Genomic DNA, 19,545 nt, shown 5'->3' with positions numbered 1-19,545 from the left:
TCATAAAAAATGATGTTTTTAAATACCATCTTTGCAAGCAAAATACAACTTTAAATGTTTATGGTATAGTCATAAAGAGAAAATCTTTGAGAAATTATATTAACTAGGCATGTTTAAATTACTTCATGGAATTATATATCTTAAGTGATTATCCGTGAACAATAGCTAAGATTAAGTATTCAAAATACTTTTTAAAGTAATAAATGAGTCTACCAGTATTTAGTATGGGCAAAATAAATTATACTGTACCTGTTTTTTTGTATTACATACAGTTTAATATAGCTAGTCAATCAAGTTATTCTAGTAACTTCTAATTTCTGAAGTGTTTGGTTTCTGTGATTGTGTGGGTGGAGGAATGCACAAATCTTAGTTTGATTAAACATAGGATTTTGGTAGTATAGAAGACATACGTTTAATATTTATCTTAACTCATAAGAAGCTCATAAATATAGATAGCAAAAAATAAGAAAGATAAATTCTGTGGAAGGATTTTCATTCTTTTAGAAATATTGTTGAGGGAGGAAGAGGTTTAAAGGAAGAGAGAGAAAGGAGAAAGTAGAAAACGGGGGGCACTGAGCCAGGATTCTAGGCCAGACTAGGCCAGATGGGTATTTTTACCCAACTCCTCTACTACCTCTGGGAGTATGGGCTTTGCAGTCAGAGATACCTCGCTTCAAAGTTTGACTGCCATTTACCAAAGGCGAGAATGTGAATAGGTCACTTTATCATCTCCAGGCCTCAGTTTGCTACTTAAAATGATAGGTTAAGAAAACAAAACAAACAAAAAGCTTCATAATGTAGTAACACATCTACCTGTAGGATTGCTATAAAGTTTAGAGAAAATGTGAAAGTGCTTACACTGGTTGTTATTAATATCATCAAAGGAAATGAATCAAGAGAGATGATTATAATAATAATGAAATGTCTATAGGCCCTTTTTTTTTTTTAATTTTATTTTACTTAGGGAATTCCTGGGCTTAAGGGATTTTTTCCCCACAAAGTTTATCTTGTTTTGGCAACATTTCTTTTTTTCTAGATATGGTACCAGTTTAGATATCTCAGCACCTCTTTTCCTTTTTCTAGTACATTATTTAAGGAGAAACCAAAGGAAAAGTTTGGAACAAAATTAATACATACTTTAGATATAAGAGTATAGAAGACAATATATACTTATCATGGTGAAGCTCGCTTTTTGCTTCAGGCTAATAGTTTACAGGTATTATGTATTGTATGCATTTTCATTGGGGTATAGATTCAAACTTAAAACTCTATTTGAGGGCTTCCCTGGTGGTGCAGTGGTTAAGAATCTGCCTGCCAATGCAGGGGACACGGGTTTGAGTCCTGGTCCAGGAAGATCCCACATGCCGCCCGTACGCAGCAACCAAGGCCCAACGCAGCCAAAAATAATAAAATAAATAAATTAAAAAAAAAAACTCTATTTGAACCTTCTATACTTAGTCCTCTTTGCTAAAATTCCTTCACCCTAATCTGTATAATTTAAGAATGTTGAGGACTCTGATCGGTCTAATAGTCAGGTGACAATATCTAGTACTGTAAAAAGTTATTTGTTCACCAGAAATTCTTCCTTTCTTATTCACATTAAGGACTAAAATTGTAGGAATCAGTAATTTAAAAGTTATTCTTCACAGAACTTCATACAGCTGAAAGGGCCTCTAGAGTTCATCCGTTGTTGTTCTCTAGTGATACTACTGGTGTCCTAACACTTCACCATTCTAAATAAACTAAAGCTGTAGCTCAGGTGCACTGCTCTGAGCTGCTGGGTTCCTAATAGCCAGACCATACAGATGATATGGCTTAAGCTGTAGGAGTAGTCGCAAGTACATTAGGCATGTATCTGGGGCCTGGCCTATGAAAGGGCCTTTTGCTGCTTACCAGTGGATACCTTGCTAGCCTAAGATGAGATCATATCCTCAGTTGTTCTGCACAGTTTACTTGCACAAAGGCATAATTTTTAAAATATAATGTGTATGTGTATTTTCAGTTGCTTTTAGGGGGAGAATTATTTTGAGGCAGCTCATTGATCTTACCTGTTGAACTGGACATTGTTAGATTATTTACCTGGAATGGATAAAAGTATTCTGGATCATGAAAAATATAAAATGTATGCATCATTGCCTCACTGCATGAGCAGTTTTGCACTCTGTACTCTCGTTAACATGCATATTAATTGAAAATTGGGTTAGTTGGTCCTGTAATGCCCTGGCAGTAGGCAGTATATGGGTCATTAAGAATCTGGTTTCTGGGATCACACTACCCAAGTTGGAATCCCAGCTATAATCATGTATAAGCTGAGTGGTCTTAGGTGTAAAGTACTTAACATTTCAGAGTCTGAATTTGTCTTATCAAATGAGTTTAATCCTAATTTCTGTTTTTTGACATTGTTTTGGTTGTATAAATATTGAGAATATTTTCTGTATTTTACACATGCTTACAATATATGAGAATCCAAATTTTTTTTGAAAACAAAAATGTGAAGCAAATTTTAAAACGTATACCATCTTTTATTTTCAGAAGGGAGTAATATTATGGGTACTGAAGAAACAAATTTTGATCGTGGCTACATAAAAAAGAAATTAGAACATGGACTTACACGAATATGGCAGGTTTGGTTTTTTTAAACTATTTTTTTACAAAAGCAATAGAAACCTTCATGTCAAAGTTGTTTTAGAAATTCAGTATTTAAGTTTTCTGTATTTGTTTTCCCTGCAGATCTAATCATGTGTTAGTTTTTCTTTGGAATAAGTCTACCATTTGAGTTCTGTAATTTAGTTGTCAATTATATTTGACTATAAGTGGCAGTAGAAAAAGTTTTAATTTGAAAATATCCATTGGAAATATTCCTTGATTACATTTTGCTTTTAGTGACCTAAGAGATTTGTGCTTTCCTAAAGAAGTTGTTTTCTTATTGAGATACTGTTTATTTTGTGTGTGTGTTTTTTCCTTTTCTATTAATTTTAGGAAAAGGATAACTATATAATAGATGACATAGTTGGGTTGGAGTCTAGAACAGAATGAAGAATTCTAAGTCAGTGATTTTTGTGCCTTGAGTGAATCTTATGTATTTATTGACTGAATGTGTATTCCTTGGCTTTTCTTTTGCAGTTTAGTAGCTTAGTTGTTATCAGATAACTAAATTTAATTTGTTAAAAATTTTCACTTCCTAGATAAGTGTAATTTCTTTGATGATAACTTTGTTCTTTTTGGACTGCTTCAAAATTTAGACACTTTGACCATATTATGGTCTTTTAAAATGTATTTTTAATTTTTCTAATGAAGCTGATGTTTAGTTTGAAAATCTTTTATAGGATTTCTTTTGAAAAAAATGTTTAGGAAAATATATACTGAAAACATAAATTTCCTCAAGAATCACTTAGCAGTTATAATTTAGTGCTCTTCTAACTTTTGATAACTTTCTATTGCAGATATGCTATTTGAATTTATACTTTAATATTTAAATATGTGATAGTGGTAAGAGCTTTGCCTTTTGTGTTTTCTGATATGACCATATGAAACAAATTTTTAGTTTCCCATTAATTATGGGTTGGGGCTGACTTTTTTCTGAATGTTATATATAACAGAAAGGAAAATCTCATTCTCTAGTGTCAGATATGAGTTGTTTCTGATTTAGTCTTCTAACAGGCTCTAATTATACTTTGTTGAAATTGTAGAATCTATGATAGAATTTCTGGTAATTCAAAGTACTTTGGATTATTGGCCTGGTATTTTATATAGCTTAGTTTCTATTCAATCTGGCAACCTGATGTCATTCTTGATATAGGAATATCTGTTAAATGTAAGATTTAGTAAAGCTATTATCATTTAAGTGTTTGGCCAGTTTAATGAAAGTCATCATGCTTTTGAATATAGATAATTGTGTTGTAGGTTTCAAGTTTTAGAATATCTTCATCTCCACCCACTTCAAGTCCCTTTTGCACCTCCAACCCCAATTCTCATCCAGTTCTACACAGGACTTTGTGTACGTTAGGAACTCACTAGTATTTGTTAAATTGAAATTACAAAAAATGCAATTGAAAAAGGCAAAAGCTCTGAAAAATAAATGTTTTTTGAGAACACATCTGGCAGACAAAACCTGGCAGGAATTGAATTCATTTGATAGCACAGTCTGACCAGTATTGTCATTTGGCTTTTTGTAGTATTTATTTATCCCATTAAGGTGAACATTCATATGTTGAAGGGATATAAATGTGTTTTATTTTGGGATACTGCCCTAGACCCCACTGGGGATGTTATATAATATATGCTATACATATCATAATATATTTCTAATATCTGAAATGCTAAATTCCAAAGCACAAGTGAGCATGTGACAGTTTATTGACATCATAAATTTATTATAGAGATGATAAATGACTGAGAAGCATAAGATAGTTAATATTTCTGACATAAAACTAAATTCAGAATCATAATCACCTTGATAATTATTATAAAAACTTTTCAGTTTTGAGAATATTGTTGCAAATTTTCCATGCATTTTGACTCAGAACCTTTAAGGGAAAAAGGTTGTATCAGTCATAATATGTGTATCTCACTGTTTGTGGGTTTAAGAACACCGTGGTGAAAGCATGGTCCTTGACTTCATGGAGCTTACATATCCAACCATATGAAAGTCTTGGTCTTTCAAGATTTTCTTTTTAGTCTTTAAATATTTGATACGTGAGAAGTGACAGTTTTAAAATGCTTACTATTTCTTTCTTTTACTATAGAAAATTAGGGTTGGAGTATTTCTACTTTTTGTGAATTTGAGATTTTCTTTACAGCCTAATAAACCACCCACTTTTAAAGTTCTTCCTGGGGCATTTGAAAAATAACCATGTATTTCTTCTTTGTATTGGGAATTAGGTTCTCTATGTAAATTAAAGCAGTTTATTATTTATATGTATTATTCTCATCTATATTCTTATTTGGTTGTGGTTTTCTTGGTCTGTGCTGTTCGGCGGGAGGAGTTTTAATCTTCCGGAATGATTGTAGTTTTTGTCAGGTTTTTCTTTTATTTCTAACAGCTTTTGTTTTTATACTCGGATGCCATGTTGATTGATGATGCAATGCTAATAACTACTTTACGTACCCTCATTGTACATAATTCTCTTTATTAATTAAAAAAATAGCTCTTTTCTCCTTAGGCATTTTGCAGTGAATTCTAGTTTGCTTTATTATTACCATTGCTGTATTTATTTTGTTCATATTTTCCTGATAAATCCTTGACTTTATTTTAAATGTTTTTCTATCATGTTTTAGTTTTAAAAATAAAGATAATATATAAAGTTCTTAGTATAATACTTGACAAAAGTAAATAATCAGAAAATAGTAGTTTTTACTGCTGTTTATTAAGCTTTTATGTGTATATTAGCACTGTTTCTGATTTATTTTTTCTATTCCATTGACTTTTCTCTATATTGCTAGCATTTTGGGGGTAGTTTTTAATATATTTAATATAGGTGGTACAAGTCCTCCATCATCCCTGATAACTTCATCTTTCAAAGTGCTGTTTTTAAAAAAGAAGTTATTGTCTATTTATTATTTCTAGTGAATTTTAGAATAATTGTTGAGAAGAAAAGTTTTTGTGTGTGTGTGATTTTGGTTAGAATTTCACTGTATCCCTACATTAACTTGGATAAATTGACATATTTAGTCAGGTATTCAGTCCCTTGACTCTCAATTTATGGAAATTTCTTTTGTATCCCATTAGAATTGTTAGTTTTTTGTTATAGGTCTGCTAGCTCTTATTAAAGTTATTCCTAAGTATATTGTATTTTCAATATTTGTTTTAAAAGAAATCTCTCCATTTTTAGGTGCTTCAGCCAGGTATACGTGAAAACTATTAATTTTTATATACTGTACTTAAACACTTCACACAGTATCTTATTAATTCTAATCATTTTTGAATTGATTATTTTGGGGTTTCTAGCTTACTGAACCATGCCCAAATAATGATGATTTTTATCAGTATATCTAGTATGAGGACATAATTCTTATCTTGCATGTGTGTGTGTATTAGTAGTGATGATTGTGTTCCGTACTATTTTTTTTTAATTAGTTAATTTATTTATTTTTAGTTGCATTGAGTCTTTGTTGCTGCGCGGGCTTTCTCTAGTTGCGGTGAACGGGGGCTACTCTTCGTTGTGGTGTGTGGGCTTCTCACTGCGGTGGCTTCTCTTGTAGCGGAGCACGGGCTCTAGGCGTGCAGGCTTCAGTAGCTGTGACACACAGGCTCAGTAGTTGTGGCTCACGGGCGCTAGAGGGCAGGCTCAGTAGTTGTGGCTCACGGGCGCTAGAGGGCAGGCTCAGTAGTTGTGGCTCACGGGCGCTAGAGGGCAGGCTCAGTAGTTGTGGTGCGCGGGCTTAGTTGCTCCGTGGAATGTGGGATCTTCCTGGACCAGGGCTCGAACCCGTGGCCCCTGCACTGGCAGGCGGATTCTTAACCACTGCGCCACCAGGGAAGCCCCAAGTCTGTACTATTTTTATATCTGATGTTCATGGAATTCTCTCTGATATCACCCTAAATATGTTGACTATTAGCCTAACTAGATATTTTTTTTATCAAGTTAAGAATCTATTCCTGTCTCATTTTAATGTGTAACTATACAAAAAATGGCTCTGAGAACTTATTTTCTATATTTTGGATTTACTTGAAATATTTATTGTTTTGTTTTTTTTTATAGGATGTTCAGCTAAAAGTAAAAACCTACTTGCTTGGAACTGATTTGTCAATATTCAAATATGATGACTTCATCTTTGTTTTGGATATAATCAGCAGGTAGTGTTTGAGATCTTGTCTTATTCTTTAGTTTGATTCATTGAACCATGATAATCAATGAAATCATGAATCACTGAGTTGTAATGTATAACTTAATGGAAGTAAAGATAATTGAACATTCATAGTCTAATTTCTGCTAGGTTTATGTGTGAGTGTGTTTAAATATTTTTGCCCTTTGGATGTTTGTAAACTGTAATGAATGTGATCTTTAGAATTTCTTCAAACATCCAAATTTTTATGATTTGTTATCTTTGAATAAAGATGACTTGTATTTCTCTTTTTTCCCTATAATAAACATGTTGCTGAAATTTATGTAAATCTTTCTGTCCAACTAGGTTGATGCAAGTTGGAGAAGAATTCTGTGGTAGCAAGTCTGAAGTTTTGCAAGAGTCTATTAGAAAACAAAGTGTCAATTATTTTAAGAACTACCATAGGTAAGAACTCTAATAAAATATGAATAGACTTATTTAGGTAGTGAGAATACCTTTGTCTAATGCTTAACCTTATAGTGTTAATTGGTTTAAAATAATTACTTTTGAATTTGAAAGACTATCTTTGTAGCTTTTTTTAGGATGGTTAAGGATTTGTTTTTACCAAAAATATCAAAGTATTCTGATTATTTTTTGTAAATTTCAATATGTGTTTTGTCTTGAGGGGCTTAAAATATTGAACTGACTTCTGTATGGGTGGAAGATGATTATTACATTAAGGATCCCCAGAAGAATTTGGCCACTATTCTCTACCTGCATATATGGTGTGAGCTAGTAAGGAAGTTAAATCAGTAGCGGCAGCACTCAGTGAGTGGGGGATGCTTGAAACTGTGTGCCTTTTAGGAGTAAAAAGGCTTTCAGAGAACAGGGCATGATATTCAGAATGTAGCTACAAAGCCAAGATTTTGTACTACATTGCTTTGCAAAACAATCACTACTAACTTTAAAAAGGGTGCCTAGGAATGGTTTTGGGAGTGGAAGAAAGTGGGAAAGAATGCTTATACAGCAATGTGTTTGTATGCTTAAAGCAGCGTTAAATTGAGAAAATATTTATTAGACCTTTCTTCATATAAGCTGGACTGTGCTGTACACCTTATATACATTTTATCATTTGAATTGAGTTACAGCTCACTTTTTATACTGCATTTTTAATTTTTAAAATTAAGTTTTGATTTTGTTGTTATTTGGTGCTGGGGAGAGTTGGGATTTGAAGTTCTCCTTTCTCTCCTTGTTCGGAGTCAACCCCTGGTCACAGGGATATGTGCTATGTCAGAAGAGAGGTTACTGGACATGAAACCATTGACTAATTTATTATTAAATATATTTAAGTACACATTTTCTGTCTTAATTGTAAACTATTAAATATTTGTTTTGAAAGTATATTTAAGTTGATCCTGTACCAAAGCAGAGCCCTTGAGTTTCACAATTGAATGAAGAGAATGTTGACAAAATTAAAAAAAATTTTTTAATTGATTATACCTCAGGAAAACAGTGGTAAGGGAACAACATGAAACCCTAACACTACCTTAATTTATAACTTCCTTTTCTGTTAAAACTTAAGCCCTGTTAAAACAGAAGGCTTGGCCTGTACACATTGCTGTCCAAAATGAGAGGGGCCTTATACTCACAGATCGGAAAGGATAAAGAACTATGAAGGAGCCAGAAGCTTCACTAACCCTATCAGAACGCAGGCATTGCTGGATGTCCATTTCTCAAAGATTGCTTTATATCCAACAAGACAACTGGGGTGTCTTTTGATGTTCATTGTGACTGCAAGATGTGTGTAATGCAAAAACATGGATTTATTTAATGGTTTGCATTCTGCATTCCATTTTACTTACTGTCAAAAGGTGTCTGTCATCTGTGGCCACCAGGCAAGGGCATTTCTAGACTCTGACTATGATGGATATTCCTTACAAAAGTTCACCTTGATGAAATTAGAAAATATAGAAATGAATTATTGTTTCCCAAACACTCAATATTTTAATGGACTTTTCTTGTTAGAAACATTTGTGAAACTTGTTTCCCATTGAGGAGGCTGTATTGTATTCTTAGAAGGAGAGCAGGACTGGGAAATGGTAAACTCGGGATCTTACTACATTTTTGCCACCTGCCATCTCCCTCTCATTGGACAAATCATTTAACCCCTCTGAGATATGGTTCTGTCTATCAATCGTAAAATGAGGTGGCTGGACTAAAAGGTCTCCCGAAGTATTACCTGCAGATCTTTCCCTTTTTTCTTGCTGCATTGTGTATTATAAAAATTGGAATAGGTTAAAAAAAAGTAAAGATGTAATCTTTCTTTGTAGTATTCTTCTCTTTTCCCAAAGTTTAAACCAGTCTTGCTCATATACTGCCTGTAGTCATTCTCTCTCCAACAGCTGCCATTTGGGAAATTATAATGAAATCACTTGGTAAAGTTGGTGCCAACCATCAGTGTGTTCTGAAGTACATCTGTTTCTTTATAAAGCAAGATAAACTTGACAGGCAGTTTAGAAATGATGCCAATGTATATATATTGAGTTGACGAAAGTCATTACATTAGCCAGTGAGGAATCTAAATCTACTAAATTCCGATTTAATATCTCCTTCACCAAATCATATTACATAAATACCGAAAAATACCATGAAACATGGTGAAATATAGATCATCTGTTTCAATTTTGTTAAAGTGTTTAAATATGCTTACAATTTGTTTCATGGTCCTCTACTGCCAAGTAGAGCTCTAGAGAATAAAGAAATTCTTGAACCGAATTACTCTTATTTTACAGTCCATTTAGGTTGTTGGTTTGAAGATGTAAGCATAATAAAAAGGTGAAAATAGAAGCATTTTCCTCTTTGGCAGAACATCTGTTTATAAAATGTACCTACGTTGCTTGTGGAAGTTGTATTAAAGCTTGCGTGCCATTATCTTTTTCTAGGGCAAAGCTGGATGAGAGTGTGAGGGAACACAGTCTCTGTCATCTGTCAGTGTAAATTCTCATCTTTCAAAGACATATTTTATTCTCCCAGGTTTCTTTATGTTCAGGTTCTAAGTTTGTATATAGCAAATGCTGTCATTCTTCTGCCAGATGTTGCAAAATTCCCCAAAGCACAAATAATCTAATTTGAACAGTAATGACATAGAAATTATGTAGCAGTGTGCTATTGCCAAAACATTCTATTTAACAAGCACCTTTTATTTTTAATTACTTTAGTATTTAGAGCTTATAAATGTTTTCAATGATCCTAAAGGTGCACTGACTGATGTCAGAAGAGGGGAAAGGTCACCTATCCTTTTAGGGAGAAAGGTCTCTCCTTGCCTTTTAAGGTTTAAGTTTATTAAGGTTTGGTTTATTCCTTAAGTGTCTTTAAAATGTGTGTTTCTAGGGTCAGTTTTATTATCCATATACTTATCTTTGTTTTCTGTCTGGATCAAATGATTTAATCATCTCTTCTGTTTTTGAATACTGGGCCTGACATTATGTAGAACTGACCTGCCGGCATGTGTTGCACCCCTACCCCTAATCCCCCACCCATATATCCTCTGCCAAATAAGTTGTTTTGGTTAAGACTTCAGGGAGAGTAGTAAATAAGTTACCAATAATTTTAGTTGTTTTATGGGAGATCTCATAAAGAGGTTTTTTTTTTTTTTTTAAAGAAAAACCTAACCTATAATAGCTTCAATTTACAAGTGTCCACGGATATGTTTTCCTAGTATTGCTTTGTAACAAACTGTCCTGAAACTTACAGGCTTAAAACGACCATCATCTTCTCATTATTACATGTATTCTGTGAGTCAGGAATAATTCACGCAGGGATCAACTGATTCTTCTCCTTCTCATAGCACTGACTGAGGTGACTAAGCAGTACTCAGCTTGTGGAAAGCTTGCGTAGCAGGTTCAAGACGGCTTCACTTGCACCTTGGTGGAGATGGCTGGAAGGGTGTACAGCTGGGTTGGTTAGTCAACATGTCTTCATGTGGCCGCTCCAGTATGATGATCTCAGGGTGGTTGGACTTCTTACGTGGCAGCTGGCTTTCCATAGGACTAGAGTTCCAAGAGAACCACACAGAGGCTGCATGACCTTTTCTGATATAGGCTCAGGAGTCATGACTACCACATTCCTTTGAATACAGGCTTGTCGTAAGGCTGGTCCAGACTCAAGAGGAGGGAAATTAGACTTTTTCTTTTGATTGGGGAGTGGTAAGGTCGTGTCATAGAAGAGCATGTGTGTGGGATAGGAGGTATTGTTGCTGCTCTCTTTGATATATTCCTTGGGAAAATACGGAGAAATGTTTCCAGAAAATAATTTTTTTTGGACTTGGTGATAATGGTGCCAATAAGTTAAATTTATTTTTAATATGTGAAGTGTTTTACTGAAAATTTATGTAAAAGTACAACTATTTTCCATCTCTAAACTATAGAAGAGGGCTTAAATTTTGGACTTAAAATGAGAACAAAAGGAACAATGTCTTCATAATATGTATCTGTTACGTTACACTACTCCCTCTTCTCTATATATGTACATACACATAAATACACAATAATAATGGGTAGGCAACTATTAAACTCCTCTTAGTAAATACAGTTGTTACTGATTTCCAGTTTTCTTCCTGCTGGTAAAGCGTCTGGGGCAGTGTGGTGTTATCAGTGGCCTTGGGTTCCTACCTCTAATGTGTTACTCACTGGCTTCATGGCCTGTGTGATTTTAACCAATTTTTTTACTTCTCTGAGCATCAAATTCCTTATCTTTAAAGTGTATAAAGGCTTATATTAGATACTGTACCTTCTTTAAACCTTGTGCTTTTATCATTCGTTTTTGGAACCTACATTTTATTGCTTCAAGTCTTTTATTAGGTTAAGTAAAAGATCTGTGTTTCGCACAGTTCTAATTCACTGAAATTTTTCCTTTAACTTGTAGGTCAATATATTTGAGACACGTTGTAGATCGGTTATTATCTCCTTCACTATATTTGCACTTTAAAATCTCTTTAATTTTGATTGTACATATTTTTTGTATACCAGAGAAGGTTTTTTGTGTCCTGCTTGTGTGTTGTTTCTAAAGATGCAGGTGGCACCCAGAGTGCTTAAAGTAATAATTGGGACTGCTTTTCATATAACTATGATTATAGTCAGTTCTGTTATTCAACATCTGATTACAGTTTGTACTTTACATACTCATTCATTGCTTTTTCATCATAACTGCCATCTTTTTTGTGATTTAGAGTAAAATAGAAGAAAGGAAATAAACTGCAAATCTTTCAATTTGTGTAAAATGTTCTTGGGGAAAGAGATGCGAAGGAAGTTTTCTTTGGCTCTATTGAATCAATTTGGATTATATGAACCAACATCATTTACAGTAAAAAATAAATAAATTTTTGCCTTTGACTATTGTTTCCAACCATGTTGCAGTGAAAAGAACAAGATTTGGAAATCGGGGCCCCTGTCTCTTCTGTCTACTACTTGTGACCTTGTGACCCTTCACAAGTGGATTAATGTTTCCTTGGGCCATTTGTGGCCTTATCTTAATGGGCCTGCCCTTTATTGCGGACAATTTGGGAGGGTAGTGAGTAGATTATTACAGTTTTTTCTTTTGAAAAACTTTATTAAATCATAATTCACATAAATGTATGCATATCTTATTGTACAACTCTATGAATTTTTTACATATATGTACACCACATAAACTGCCCGGATTAAGATATGGAACTTTTCCAATATCCTAGAACAAGGTACAAGGTGTACCCCTTGTACCTTTTCTCGGTCAGTAGCCTCCTCAGAGGTAACTGCTATTCTTCTGTCACCAATGACTAGTCATGCCCGTTTTGAACATTATGTAAATATTGTAGTTTTATAAATGTTATCTGAATTGTATTGCTTTTTATTTTAAATTTCCTGTTTCTTACACACACATACACACACACACACACACACACATTGATTTAGTTAGTATATTGACTTTGGATTCCTATGATCTGGTGGTTAAATTAGCATTTTATTAAATCTAATAGTTTGGAAATTCTTTTGAATTGTTTATACAATATGTCATTTGTGAATAATGACGGTTTTATATATGTCTTTCTAATCTTTGTATTGGTTAGGACTTCTGGTACAGTGTTGAATAGAAGTACCAACAAGGGATATCCTTTCATTCAGTACTTTATGATATTTGTATGATATTTGTGGTAGGCTTTTGTAGATACTCTATATCAGATTAAAGAAATTCCTAAGAGACAGCCAACTTTAAGGCAAGAAATATTGGTAAAAGTAAAGGTGGATGCTTCATAATGATGATAGATTGTTAGGAAGATATAATAATCCTAAATTTGTATATTCCTACTAAAAAAAATTTAAAATATATAAAGCAAAAATATTCAGACTAAAAGGAGAAATAGACAAATTGATAATCATAGTTGGGAAATTTTATGTGCCACTTTCAGTAATTGGTAATACAAGCAGACAAAAAAATCAGTAAGGATATATGTTTGACCAACATATTAGTAAAATTTGCCTAATTGATATAGATATATGTATGTTTATACATGTGTATATATATTACAACACTTGACAGCTGAAGAATTCATATTTTTTTTTAAGAGCAGAAGGAAGGTTTATCAAAATTGATCAACTGCTGGGCTCTAAAGCAAGTCCTTAAAAAAAAAAAGTTAAAAGATTGAAATCATAGAGAGCATATTCTCTGACCACAGTGGAATTGAACTACAAATAAATAACAGATAACGAGAAAACCTGCCAGGTTTTTGAAATTAACCTATTTTCAGTGTTAAAGAAGAAATCATATTGGGAATTAGAAATTATTTTAAAATGAATGATAATAAAAGTATGATATAAAAATTGTGGGATATAGCTAAAGCAGAAGGGGAATTTTTAGCTTTAAATGCATTTTTTGGTAAAGAAGAATGTTTGAAAATCAGTGCACTAAACTTCCATTTCAAGACGTTAAAAAAAATGACAGCAAATTAAACCTAAAATAGAGGGAAGATAATTACAAGAGCAGAAATCAATGAAAGAGAAGGTAAATGTATAATAGAAATCTACAATGCTACTTAGCAAGACTGAGCAAGAAAAAGAAACGCAAATTATATCAGCAGTTAAAAAGAAGGTATCTACACATCTTAAGACATTAAAAATAAAACAAAATGATATAAACTTTATGCTGATAAAGTTGACAGTTTAGATTGAAAAGAACGAATTCCTTGTACATACTTAATAAGCTGATAAAATAAAATATAGAAAATCTGAGTAATCCTGTATCTTTAAAGAAATTGAATCTTTGCTACAAAGCATTTCCATAAAGAAATCTCCAGGCCTGCTGCTGTCACTGGTCAATTCAGCTAAACATTTAAGGCAGAAGTATATCAAGATAAACTCTTTCAGAGAACAGAAAAGGACGGAATGCTTTATAACTTATTTTATGAGGCCATCGTAGCACTGATACCAAAACATAACAAGTACATTATAAAAAAAAAATTACAGGCTAGTACCTCATAAGAACATAAGTGTAAAAATCCTGAACAAAAGATTGGCAGATTATATCCAGTGATATCTAAAAACGACAATACATCGTGAAAAGACAGGGTTTATTGCAGGAAAACAAGGTTGGCTAATTTTAAAAATTAATAAATTTAATTTACTAATTAACAGCTACAGGGAAAACACCACATTGATCATTTTAACAGATGAAGAAAAAAATTTTGGTGAAAATTCCACCCTAGTTCCTGATTTTAAGAAATCTTGTCTGTAATTTTTACTTACAATCTAGTTTTGCTTCTGACCTATTTTGATATCAATCTTATATGTAAAGTATGCCTCTTATAAACAGCATGTAGTCTTTTTTTGTTATTTTAAAATCCAATCTGACGATTTTTGTGTTTTGATTGAACTGTTTTTTTCGTTTTCATTTAATGTATTTATTGGCATAGCTGGGTTTAAACCCATCACATTGCTGTTTGGTTTCTGAAAGTGTAGATAACTTTTTTCATTTATTTTTTTCTCTTTCTGCCTTCTTTTGGCTTGATCATCTATGTTTTCAATTTTCATATTTTTTTCTCAGGTTTAAAATGTATATTCTCATAGTGGTTAACATCAACATTCCAATATGCATTTCTGTTCTGTTCCAGTTGACCTTAAGTTAATATACTTCCAGAATAATGGGAGAACCAACTTTGTAACTAACTTACCATCTCTTACCTTTTAATGTTTTTGTCATATATACTTTTACTTACTGTATTATTTTCTATACTTTTTTTTTTTTGCGGTACGCGGGCCTCTCACTGATGTGGCCTCTCCCGCTGCGGAGCACAGGCTCCAGACGCGCAGGCTCAGCAGCCACGGCTCACTAGCCCAGCCGCTCCGCAGCACGCGGGATCCTCCTGGACCAGGGCACGAACCCATGTCCCCTGCATTGGCAGGCGGACCCTCAATCACAGGGAAGCCTCTATTTTCTATACTTTTTATGGGTAGGAATAACTAAGCTTCAGTCTGTGAGTTGGTATCTTTTATCACCATAATAGTTTTATGTTATTCTGTAATAGATTACAGTGAGTTTAGCAGCTTAAAACAACACCCATTTATTATCTCACAGTTCTGTGGAAGTCTGGATCAGCTTGTCTAGGTTCTCAGCTTAGGTTTTCAGAGGGCCAAAATCAAGATGTTGGTTGGGCTTTTATCTGAAGACTTTGAGGAAGAATCTGCATCTAAGCACATTCAGGACATTGGCAGAATTCAGTTCCTTGTGGTTTTAGGACTGAGGTTTCTGTTTTCTTGCTACCTGTCAGCTAAGAAGTGTTCTCAGCTTCTAGAAGCTGCTCTCCAGTCCTTGCCCCTGACCCCTTCCATTTTCAAAGCCAGCAATTCTCTCTGACTTCCCCCTTCTGCTATCAGGAGGAGAAAAAACTGCTTAAAAGGGCTTATTCAGTTAGATTTGTTCCACCTGGATAATTTCTGATTTGATTAACTCAAGGCAGCTAACTGTAATTTTAATTATATCGGCAAAATCTTTTTTCCATATTTGGTAATGTAATCATGGGGGTGCTCTTCAACACATTTAGTCCTGGGAATTAGGGCAGACAATCTTGAGGGATTTTAGAGTGCATTTTAGAGTCATGCCTACCTCAATAATTGTAATAATAGCTTTATTGAGATGTAAGTCACATACCAAAAATGCCCAAAATTCACTCCTTTAAAGTATATAATTCAGCAACAACTTTCACCACTATCTAATTTCAGAATATTTTTATTACTCCATAAAGAAACCCTGTACCAGTTTTTTGTTACTCTTCTCCTGCAGCACCTGACAATCACTTATTTAGTTTTGTCTCTATGTATTTGCCTATGATATTTGCCTGTATACGAACATTTCATATAAAGGGAATCATACGTTATGGCCTTTAGTGTTGGGCTTTCACTTAGCATAATATTTTTAAGGTTCATCCATTTTGGAGCATGTAACAGAAATTCCTTCTTTTTTATTGGTGAATAATATTCCATTGTATAGGTATACCATTGTTTATCCATTCCTCAGTTAATGGACATTTGGGTTGTTTTCACTTTTTAGCTGTGATGAATGATGGTGCTGTGAACGTTCATGTATAAGTTTTTTGTTTTGTTTAAGCTATAAGGATTTATGGTACAACATGAGGAATATAGCCAATATTTTGTAGTAACTGTAAACGGAAACTAACCTTTAAAAACTATAAAAAATTTTTTAATTAAAAAAATAAAACTTCTTTAAAAACATCACTCTCTTCAACCAAAAAATTGTCTTCCCTCAACCAGTCAAAGGAACCACAATCCCACTGAAACTTCAAACAACAACAAATGCAAAAATAATCAGAATAAAAGTATACCTTTTCCGCAGATGAGAGATCCAACACAGTTTTCTTTTTTTTTTTTTAAACATCTTTATTGGAGTATAATTGCTTTACTATGGTGTGTTAGTTTCTGCTATACAACAAAGTGAATCAGCTAAATGCATATATATATCCCCATATCCCCTCCCTCTTGCATCTCCCTCCCACCCTCTCTATCCCACCCCTCTTGGGGGTTACAAAGCACAGAGCTGATCTCCCTGTGGTATGCAGCTGCTTCCCAGTAGCTATCCATTTTACATTTGTTAGTGTGTTTTGTCAGTGCTACTCTCTCACTTCATCCCAGCTTACCCTTCCCCTTCCCCGTGTCCTCAAGTCCATTCTATATGTCTGCATCTTTATTCCTGTCCTGCCCCTAGGTTCATCAGAACGTTTTTTTTTTCTAGATTCCATATATATGTGTTAGCATACGGTATTTGTTTTTTCTTTCTGACTTTCTTCACTCTGTATGAGAGACCCTAGGTCCATCCACCTCACTACAAATAACTCAATTTCGTTTCTTTTTATGGCTGAGTAATATTCCATTGTATACATGTGCCACATCTTCTTTACCCATTCATCTGTTGATGGACACTTAGATTGCTTCCATGTCCTGGCTATTGTAAATAGTGCTGCAGTGAACATTGTGGAACCTGACTCTTTTTGAATTATGGTTTTCTCAGCGTATATGCCCAGTAGTGGGATTGCTGGGTCGCATGGTAGTTCTATTTTTAGTTTTTTAAGGAACTTCCATACTGTCCTCCATAGTGGCTGTGTCAATTTACATTGTCACTAACAGTGCAAGAGGGTTCCCTTTTCTCCACACCCTCTCCAGCATTTATTGTTTGTAGATTTTCTGATGATAGCCATTCTGACTGGTGAGAGGTGATACCTCACTATAGTTTTGATTTGCATTTCTGTAATGATCAGTGATGTTGAGCATCCTTCCATATGTTTGTTGGCCATCTGTATGTCTTCTTTGGAGAAATGTCTATTTAGGTCTTCTGCCCGTTTTTGGATTGGGTTGTTTGTTGTTTTGATATTGAGCTGCATGAGCTGCTTGTATATTTTGGAGATTAATCCCTTGTCAGTTGCTTCATTTGCAAATATTTTCTCCCATTCTGAGGGCTGTCTTTTCATCTTGTTTATGGTTTCCTTTGCTCTGCAAAAGCTTTGAAGTTTCATTAGGTCCCATTTGTTTAGTTTTGTTTTTATTTCCATTACTCTAGGAGGTGGATCAAAAAAGATCTTGCTGTGATTTTATGTCAAACAGTGTTCTTCCTATGTTTTCCTCTAAGAGTTTTATAGTGTCCCGTCTTACATTTAGGTCTCAAATCCATTTTGAGCTTATTTTTGTGTATGGTGTTAGGGAGTGTTCTAATTTCATTCTTTTATGTGTAGCTGTCCAGTTTTCCCAGCACCACTTATTGAGGAGACTGTCTTTTCTCTGTTGTATATCCTTGCCTCCTTTGTCATAGATTAGTTGACCATAGGTGCGTTGGTTTATCTCTGGGCTTTCTATCTTGTTCCATTGATCTGTGTTTCTGTTTTTGTGCTAGTACCATGTTGTCTTGATTACTGTAGCTTTGTAGTATAGTCTGAGGTCAGGGAGTCCGATTCCTCCAGCTCCATTTTTTCCCTCAAGACTGCTTTGGCTCTTCGGGGTCTTTTCTGTCTCCATATAAATTTTAAGATTATTTGTTCTGTAAAAAATGCCATCGGTAATTTGATAGGGATTGCATTGTATCTGTATACTGCTTTGGATAGTATAGTCATTTTCACAATATTGATTCTTCCAATCCAAGAACATGGTATATCTCTGCATCTGTTAGTATCATCTTTAATTTCTTTCATCAGTGTCTAATAGTTTTCTGCATACAGGTCTTTTGTTTCCCTAGGTAGGTTTTCTCCTAGGTATTTTATTCTTTTTGTTGAAATGGTAAATGGGAGTGTTTCCTTAATTTCTCTTTCAGATTTTTCATCATTAGTGTATAGGAATGCCAGAGATTTCTGTGCATTAATTTTGTATCCTGCTACTTTACCAAATTCATTGACTAGCTCTAGTAGTTTTCTGGTAGCATCTTTGGGATTCTCTATGTATAGTATCATGTCATCGGGAAACAGTGGCAACTTTCCTTTTCCTTTCCGATTTGGATTTCTTTTATTTCTTTTCCGTCTCTGATTGCTGTGGCTAAAACTCCCAAAACGATGTTGAATAATAGTGGTGAGAGTGTGCAACCTTGTCTTTTTCCTGATCTTAGAGAAAATGGTTTCAGTTATTCACCGTTGAGAACGATGTTGGCTGTGGGTTTGTCATATATGGCCTTTATTATGTTGATGTAGGTTCCCTCTATTCCTACGTTCTGGAGAGTTTTTATCATAAATTGGTGTTGAATTTTGTAGAAAGCTTTTTATGCATCTATTAAGATTATCATATGGTTTTTACCCTTCAGTTTGTTAATATGGTGTATCACATTGATTTGCATATATTGGAGAATCCTTGAATTCCTGGGTTAATAAACCCCACTTGATCATGGTGTATGATTTTTTTTTTTACTTTATTTTTTATTTTTTTTAACATCTTTATTGTGGTATAATTGCTTTACAATAGTGTATTAGTTTCTGCTTTATAACAAAGTGAATCACTTACACATATACATATGTTCCCATATCTCTTCCCTCTTGCTATTTTCCCCCATTCTGAGGGTTGTCTTTTGGTGTTGTTTATGGTTTCCTTTGCTGTGCAAAAGCTTTGAAGTTTCATTAGGTCCCATTTGTTTATTCTGTTTTTATTTCCATAACCCTAGGAGGTGGGTCTAAAAGGATCTTGCTTTGATTTATGTCATAGAGTGTTCTGCCTATGTTTTCCTCTAGGAGTTTGATAGTTTCTGGCCTTACATTTAGGTCTTTAA

The 19,545-nt window shown here is 34.0% G+C and overlaps 1 protein-coding gene across 3 annotated transcripts in view; it reads left to right on the top strand.

Annotated features, from left to right (window-relative positions):
* The window catches only part of VPS50 (VPS50 subunit of EARP/GARPII complex), a 136,817-nt gene that overhangs the window by 62,163 nt on the left and 55,109 nt on the right, over positions 1–19,545 (top strand). For all 3 annotated transcript variants that reach the window (XR_003006182.1, XR_003006181.1, XM_024767129.1), the window contains exons 14-16: positions 2,533–2,624; positions 6,702–6,796; positions 7,132–7,230. Coding sequence is in view for 1 of the 3 variants with exons in the window: in XM_024767129.1 (XP_024622897.1) it covers positions 2,533–2,624; positions 6,702–6,796; positions 7,132–7,230 (286 nt within the window). In the remaining 2 variants the exon portion in view is untranslated. The remainder of the gene's footprint in view (positions 1–2,532; positions 2,625–6,701; positions 6,797–7,131; positions 7,231–19,545) is intronic.

This window comes from Neophocaena asiaeorientalis, unplaced genomic scaffold, assembly GCF_003031525.2.
Source record: "Neophocaena asiaeorientalis asiaeorientalis breed wild unplaced genomic scaffold, Neophocaena_asiaeorientalis_V1.1 scaffold70, whole genome shotgun sequence".
In the NCBI taxonomy this organism is placed as follows: domain Eukaryota; kingdom Metazoa; phylum Chordata; class Mammalia; order Artiodactyla; family Phocoenidae; genus Neophocaena; species Neophocaena asiaeorientalis.
This window is presented reverse-complemented; position numbering and strand designations above follow the sequence as displayed.